This window comes from Eulemur rufifrons, chromosome 18 (genome assembly GCF_041146395.1).
Source record: "Eulemur rufifrons isolate Redbay chromosome 18, OSU_ERuf_1, whole genome shotgun sequence".
Taxonomy (NCBI): Eukaryota; Metazoa; Chordata; class Mammalia; order Primates; family Lemuridae; genus Eulemur; species Eulemur rufifrons.
Genome location: NC_091000.1, coordinates 47188091 through 47196799, shown reverse-complemented (window position 1 = coordinate 47196799; position 8709 = coordinate 47188091). Strand labels below are relative to the sequence as shown.

At 33.4% G+C, this 8709-nt stretch overlaps 1 protein-coding gene across 1 annotated transcript; it reads right to left on the bottom strand.

The window, feature by feature from the left end:
- Positions 1 to 1854: 1854 nt before the first annotated feature.
- LOC138399097 (signal recognition particle 9 kDa protein-like) lies at positions 1855 to 2115 on the bottom strand. The gene has a single exon (XM_069493589.1). The coding sequence runs from the start codon at positions 2113 to 2115 to the stop codon at positions 1855 to 1857; it is 261 nt and encodes an 86-aa protein (XP_069349690.1).
- Positions 2116 to 8709: the final 6594 nt, after the last annotated feature.

Below are 8709 nucleotides of genomic sequence, written 5' to 3'. Positions count from 1 at the left end.
TGAATGTTTGTTACATGCATAGAATGTGTAATGATCAAGTCAGGGTATTTGGTATATCTATCATTTTGAGTATTTTTCATTCCTATGTGTTGGTATCATTTCAAATCTTCTCTTGTAGTTACTTTGAAATATACAAAATATAAATATAGTCACCCTAGTCTGCTAGCATTGTGATTTTAATTTGCATTTCCCTAATGGCTAATGATGTTGAACGTATTTTCACATGATATATAAGCACATAAAAATATACTCAACATCATTTTGCCCAATTCTAATTGGATTGCTTGTGTTTTTACTGTTGAGTTTTGATAGTTTTTTATATATTCTAGTTAGAAGTCAGATATGTGGTTTGTGAATAATTTCTCCTAGTCTATAGCTGGTCTTTCATGCTCCTGATGGGCCTTTCACAAAGCAAATGTTTTCAATTTTGGTGAGGTTGACTTACTGATTTTGTTTTCTTTTATGGCTCATACTTTTGGTATCAAGTCTAAGATGACAGACCTTTATGAAGGTTTTTTTCTGTTTATCTTTCTTAGCATTTACTGAGATTCTTAAATATACTGGTTGATGTTTTTCATTGGTTTTTGAAAATTATTAGCCGTTATTTCTTCAAGTTTTGTTTCTGCCCCATGTTTTCTGACTCCTCCTTCTGGGACTCTAATTTGTATCTTAAACTATTTGTGTATGACCTATATATCATTATGTTCATAATTTGTTTCTATTCTTTTTTCTTTTTTTATATTTATGTAATATTTTATTTACTGACTTCTCTGAAACCTGCCAAAATTCATATGGTTAATAGAACTTACTATGCTAACATGTTGCTGAACATGACAAATTTCTTCAAAAGTTATTTTAAGGTAGTGCCTTCATTTCATTCCTGAGGAATCAGCATGTGAATATTACATTTAGGTGGCAAAATTCAGCTTACAAATATAAGATAAATATCAAATAATATCACACTTATGGTTTACTGAAAAATATAACAGTTGCAACAGTCATGCATAACATCTTGGTTAAGTAAAGAGAGAAAATGGGCAGGGATGTCATAGACGTATGCAAAGATTTAATGGTTCAAATAATCCTTAGCCCTTCTGAGAAACTATAGCTGAAAAATATGTAGTAAATATTTCTGTAATATGATGATTTCAGTCCATTATAGTGATCATCATTCCATTCATACATTCAAATATCTCCAGTTGTTTCTGATCACCAAAAACCAGACTTTGCATTGTTCAACAAAGTTTTGATAGTTCAAATCCTTTACACTAATTATAGCTTAAATCTGTAAAGGTTAAGGCAAAGCATACTTGTTATTCATTATTACTTTTTTAGATATAATAAGACTACACTACTGTACATAATCAGGTATCTTATGGTGTATAGTTAATTCCAGTTACCACAATTTATATTTATTGGTCATCAACAGCACAAGTTTTATACTCCAAAAGAAATATATTGATCTATCAAAATGGTTATATTTCATTTTCTTTTAAAGACAGATCAACTAAATTGATGGAAGAACTGGCTTTTCTTGATATCTCATTTTCAAATTACTGATACAAATTTATTAGAGAATTATATATTTTACCCAACATCAAACAATCCACAAAAAGTTTCCAAGGTAGATGTAATTGTTGTTCAATTTCCAAAAATAAAGTTTTTCTAATTGAAAGCATTTACATTCCTAGCTCTCTAATGTAAACATTAAAAAGAAAATACAAAAAATAATCTCTTGGCTTTTGAATACTCCACTTAGTTACATAAAGTATTTTCTGTTCCAACATTTTCTCAAATTCAAAATACATTTACTTCCTAACAACATGACAAACAGAGCCTTTCATTTCAAACCAGTCAGTCTGCTTCCATGGCAACACTGCGGGATTCCTTGGCTACTGTAAGTAGCATTAGTTGACTGTGGAAATTCTCAATCTTCTTTACATCTTGAGGTGGGTCTGTTCTATACATCAAACAAACTAAGTCATCTGTTACTTTAATACACACACTTCCATCCGAATGCCTATATTCGAGAACCACACGTGCCTTCATAGGGTCGGTGAAGTAGAGCTGCTCGGCCACTCGGCTGAACTCTTCCCAGATCTGGTACTGGGGCATCGTGACCTCCGGTTGAACAAGAGAGAGGCAAGACCGTGGGACCAAGCCCACCTAGCTACCTACCTACCTACCTAGCCACCGTCCGTGGCCTCCCACCGACGCTGCGATCCCAGCACCCTTAGATGGTGGCTCTTTTTTCTTTCCTATCGTCAGTTTGGTTTTTTCCCTACTTATTTATTTCAATCACTACTCCTATGTTATGATGTTAAACCCAGACTGAATTTTTATTATTTTACTTTTCATTTCTAGAATGTATAGTTTATTCTTTTTATATCTATTTCAACTCTTTGGTGACATCCCATGAGTTCATCTGTTTTGTCCATATTTTCCTCAAACAAATTAATCATAGTTGTGTTCAAATATTCATTTGCTAACTTTAAAATCTGGATTATCTAGGAGTCATTTCTGTCGCCTCCTAAAAAAATATTGATTATTGATCTTATGGTTTTCTTGCTTCTTCCCACATCTAGAAAAGTTTTATTATATACTGGACTTTGTGTAAGTGGACAGTGAGGCACTGGATTACGTTATTTTCCACCAAGGAGGTTTCTCATTTAGGTAGGTCAGGTGGGGGGGGGGGGCTTCTTTTTCTTCCACTTCAGTATCTTCTGCCCCTCCTCCCATATCCCCTTACATACCAACTACAATAAGCATTTTGATTCTTTCATCTTCCTAAATTCTAAATTTTCCCTTGTCCTCTATCTGTATGTACATTTTGGTTTGTTTTTTTTTTTTTAATTTCAAGAATTCACCCCAATCATCCACCTCTAAGTTTCGTTAAAATGAACTAACATCCAATATAGAGTGAAATAAGTACTAAAATAGGACTGCAAATAAAGAGCTTCTAGAACCCACATGAAAGAATGGCCAAATAAAACAGGGAGGAAAAAGAGCATTTTCCAGGAAGAATATTTCAACTGGGTCTTGATTATTTTAGTGTTATTTTTATCGGGTAAACATCTTCATCTGAGAGAACATCATAAGTAAGGGCATGCAGTTAGGAAAGATCACAATTATCAAAGATCTACTGTATGTCAGGGACAATGCTATATATTTAATATTTCTTACCTTATTTAACTTTTACAATAACTTTTCAATGTAATTTTTCTTCCAAGTGATAGTAAATGAGGCTTTCAAATTTTTAAGCTTGGAGTGATTGTGTGTGAGCTGGAGTTTGAGCCATTCTCCAAGGCTATTCTTTCGCTTTATTCCAACTTATTTTCCAGAGATAATTTACTTTTTCATCGTTTATGGGAAATGGTCAGTAGTTTAATGCATTTGGAGCATAAAATAAATAGGAGCTCTTTAGATAGAGCTGGAAATACAAAGTTGGTCCAGAACCAACATCCACATTAAAGTACATACATGTATTTCTCTAGGCAATAAGGACCACTTCAGAACTTTAAGTACAGGCATGATTAACACCTGTATTTTCGAAATGCTCCTGTTTTAGTAAATGAGAGGTGATGTGAAGTAGTGAGACACTAGAGATTAACAAATGAACAGGCTCTTGTAACAAATCATGCAAGAGTTAAATCAACTACTGGGCTAGGGCAAGAACACTGGAAATGAAAAAGATCAGAGCTATGAAAGACAGATGTCATAGGTAGACTTAGAAACTTACTGTATGTTAGCAGTTAGGGAAAGAGACAACTTAAGAATACTGTGGTGTTTCAGGATTTGGTGACTAGACAAATCACAAAAAAAGTGAAAATCAAGAAAATCAGGTTTGGGAAATAAAGCTGAAAGAAATGATGGATATTTGACATCAAATTTTAGGAATATATGTGATAAAAGTATTATAAATCTGTTCTTTGCTTCTGCAAAAGCTACAATGATAATAATTAGATTACATTTCAATAAAAGGGAATTGGATTAAATGTGGTTGCATTTGATGGAAAAGATTACTGATGTAGATTTCATTTCTTTTTCTGAAGACATTTTATGATGTCATATTACAATATATTAAGTCGTATGGTAACATATTGGTAAACATTGCTTGCAATCACAAATAACACTTGGATTGTATTGTTTTATGTCACAGAAAGTAGCTGTGACATAACATTTCCATTAGTTACAAGTTTAAATGTTTTGTAATGGCTTGTGGTGGTGATGGGCCAAAAGGGATAGAAATGAGATGTCAAAAAGTAAATTTATATATTGCTTCTAAATTTTCTTCTTTGGTTAACAACTTCACATCCTTCATTGAATTAACTGCTCCATGAGGACCTCATCTCCTTCATTTCTCAGAGGGACTCATTATCTCAGATAGGAAATTCTTGAGAGCATCAAATTCTCTAGGTGTTTCTTCTTAGTTTCTGTGAGAAAATATTAGGCTAAGAAGTGATAGTACAGGCTAATAAATGAATCTATGTGTAAAAAGCAGCTTTCAGGGGAATAGCTCATCTGACTGTGCCAAGAAGTTTGTTGGAATACAAAATTAATATTGATTAGTTTTGACTGCTCATCTATGTATTTCAGTATTTCTGTTGACAGAAAAAAAATTATTGGATGCCATTTGTTTATAAATTAATGAAGGTGATAATATTATCACTGCTTCTAATTTATATATTCTATCCCTAATCAGTATTAATGGCATTAAGATTATATGATCTTAATAATGTTTATATTTAAAATATAGTATTTAACATGGTAATGACCAGACATTTTCAGATATTTCTATTGACAAAAGTACCTGGAAATGGTCACTGAAGTTAGTAGACCATAGCATATTTTTAATAATAATGATTATTAAAAATTAAATAATATTTTAAATGTACAATGTACATTTATATGTAGTATCTCATGCATATCAATTAAAACCTTTGGCTGGAGAGGTGAAATGTGAAATTTATCTCCTTAGAAGTTTTTGATAGATAAATACAGAATATATTCTTTTAAGATGCAGTTATTTCTATATTGCTTACCTTATGACTGAAATAACACATGCATGCTTCTATTTATTGCCTTTTTTAAAAAAACCATTTATTCTGACTTAGCTGATGTCATTTCTCAGCCAGATGCATAGTAACTTTCTTGAGTAATTTTAATAATTTTACACAAAATAAAGTAAATTGAAATAAAATTATTTTAATATTTTTGGCATATTTTTTGCTTTTTTATGTTAATTTTAAATGTCACAATCATTTTCTTTTTAAATCCACCCTGCTCTCAATATATGTGTCTTAAATACAAATATTCAAGTTAAACTTTATTGTTATGGGTCTTAAAATTGCACAGAAAATTAATCTTAAGTAAACAAAATGGTAAAGGCACTTAAATAATAGCACTACATGCACTAAGCAAGTGGAAGAGGAAACCAAGGTGCACATACATCCTGGTACATGTTTTTTGTTTGTTTGTTTGTTTGTTTGTTTGTTTTTTTGAGACATGGTCTCACTCTGTTACATGGGCTAGAGTGCCTGGCGTCAGCCTAGCTCACAGCAACCTCAGACTCCTGGGCTCAAGCAATCCTTCTGCCTCAGCCTCCCAAGTAGCTGGGACTATAGGCATGCACCACCATGCCCGGCTAATTTTTTCTATATATTTTTAGTTGTCCAGCTGATTTCTTTCTATTTTTAGTAGAGATGGGTTCTTGCTCTTGCTCAAGCTGGTCTCGAATTCCTGAGCTCAAATGATCCACCCGCCTCGGCCTCCCAGAGTGCTAGGATTACAGGCATGAGCCACTGCGCCCAGCTGATCCTGGTACATCTTTTCCTTAACTGTAGGTTCCATCTGAACGAAGTACAAAGTGGCTACTTTCAGTGTCTTAATGCTGGTTACTAAGTAGTGGTCTTAATGATGAAAATAGACGCAGTGAAGATTTGGTGCTCTGTCTCTCTCCTGGGTGAATCTGCAATGTGTGTGTGTGTGTGTGTGTGTGTGTGTGTCTGTGTGTGTTGGGAAGAGTGATATTTCCTCTGAGACCATACACTCTCCCAACACTTGTTAGAGATAATTAGCTAAGGGAATTTTCAAAAATAAAGTTTTACTCCATTGGGTGACCAGAAAAGGAAGTATCCAATCCTATATCAACTCTGAAACCCATAAGGAGTTCTTCCTTTTCTCACACTTGAATCCTTTGATCTTTAAAGTGTTCCCTGTGCTGAGTGTACATCAGAGATCAACCCAGTTTCCCTTATGCTGCTTCTTATATGGCTTCTTATCTGGGGCTGGGGGGTGGGATATGTGGAAGTACCTTGTAGCTATACCTCAAGTGGTGTAACCATCAATGTGCTCAACATTCTCTCTATTCAGATTCAGCTCTGCTAGGTCTTGTTGCACCTTTACCTTTTTCCCTTTCTTATAGGTTTCCTAAATGTGATCTTTCTCCTCTCCTTGTCTACAGTCTGGTCAACCCACTTGGACTTCCAAGTGAAGTCCCAAGAAAGAGAAGGAGCTGTGGACATGGCATTTCTGAGGCTGCAGTCAAATTTGGTAAGTTAATGATCTTGTATAAGAAGGAATGTGACCTAGGCCTCTAAACTACACAATGTACTGTTTTGTTTCGTTTTTTTAAGAAACTTAGGTTATGGCCAAATCATGGACAATTAAATTTATTATGCCAATACCCCACAGTCTGTCTATATACTCTATTTGCATAGACTTGGTCAAATTTTAAAGGTCGTGGTTTAATAACACTTATTCTGTGAGAAAGCTAGAGAGAGATTTTGAGCTCTTTAATGGAATTCTTACCAAAAAAATGAATTTAGAAAGTCATAGAATCTAATGAATTGGAAAATCTTAATAAAATTATCAATTATAGTCAATTATAGTCCTGCATCACATGAAAGTATATTGAATAATGAGCACTCGGTAATTGTGAGTGGTGAGTATTGACAACTGGGACTTTGAACTCCAACATGGAAACTCAATGAAAGAAATAAAAATTGTTCTTCTGGGCTTTCTATGTCTTTGCATTTACCACATTTTCCCTTTGGCAAACAATGAGCAACTTGTCTAGCTATGAAGTGCCCATACCTTTCTTAACCCTGGGACTGGACTTGATAATCCATTCCTCCAAAGACTCTAAGCAGTAAATCCCTATTCTTGCTCTTTATAAGCTGATTAGATAATAGTCCATACTGGAGTATTATTTGGTTCAATTTTTTAAAGAAATAGTGTGAAATTTAAATTACCTGGTCAAGAATATAGACATCATAGAGGATATACAAGTTTGTCTTGTTTCCAAAACAGTGGAAACATATTTAAATGCCAGAATTGATAAATTGTATCACCATAATTAAATAATTAATGTGCATGGCTTTTGTGAAAAAACTGTCATGTCACTGTGTTTAGAAGCCATTCTACTGGGTTCAAATAAGGATAGACACACTCACATCATTTAAAATAATATTCTCAGCAAACAGAGAAATTAGCCATTAGTTATTTATAGTCCATAAATGCAGGAATGCAGTCCTCACAAAGGGACGGTTTGGCAAGGAAGAGTAACGATTGAATTGATGTGACAATATGAGAAAAAAGGTGGACAGATGGTTTAACCACCAGGAAAACTTTGAATAAGAATGAAAAATTTATGAGGATAATCCTTGTTGAATAATCCCTGGTTGATTTGAGAAACAGAAAGAAAATAAAATAACTTGGGTTTGTATTCTACTTTATGGTCAATAAACATTATGTACATACATATAAGTAATATATACATATAATACATATTATAAGGAAAATTCTGAGTATGATAACCATGGAAAGAGACATTCACTGTCAATCACAGTCACCTTGCACTTCCTTTAAGTAGGGACAAATGATGCCTGGCCTAGGCTCATTCTATAATAGCAGAGTTTCTCAGTGTTGATACATCCTGGTGGGCAAATTTTAACTGTATTTCTCATTTTCTGAGTAAAAATGTGGTTTGTTTGTCTACATCTTTGCCTGTAATACCATGACAGTTACCTATTTGCCTTCTTCAATTTATAAGCAATAAGATTCTTTACATTAAAATTCATGCAACAAATCAAAAGATCTAAGTTGCAGTCTCAATGTTACCGCTCATTTATTTTTTTGTATGTAGATTTGGTATAATTACTGTGCTGCTTAACTCTACAGTTAGAGTTGTGATTGATGGAGTGAAATCACAGGAGATCTAGTTGGTTCCATGTACCAGCTCTGTAATCTGGGGCAGGTTATTTCATCACCCTCTTAGGTTCAGTGGCTTAATCTGTAATATTGACTAATAAAACTGCTACCTCCTGGGGTTTCATTGAGAATGAAATGAGGTAAACTGTATCAGATAGTTAAGATTAGTGCCTAACTCATAAGAGGTATACATTATTAGTTATATTAATATTTATATAACTTGTAATTAATGATTTTTTAGTATTTTCAGATATTTAAAACATATAGAAATTTACAAAGACTAATAGAAAAAATACTTACACTCTACAATTCAGACAATAACTATTTCTTTATGGTCATACTTTCTTCCAACTATTCTTAAATAAAACATTGTAGATAAAAAGTCCCAGTCTTTGACCCAGTTTCCTCTACAGAGGCATCCACTGTCATCAGTTTTGTATATCTACCTTTCCAGTTCATTTGTATATACCTATATATGTTCTTTCTTAACCATTTTAT

Excerpts from the sequence above, each read along its gene's own strand:
- LOC138399097 (XM_069493589.1), bottom strand. The coding sequence starts at position 2,115 with ATGCCCCAGTACCAGATCTGGGAAGAGTTCAGCCGAGTGGCCGAGCAG.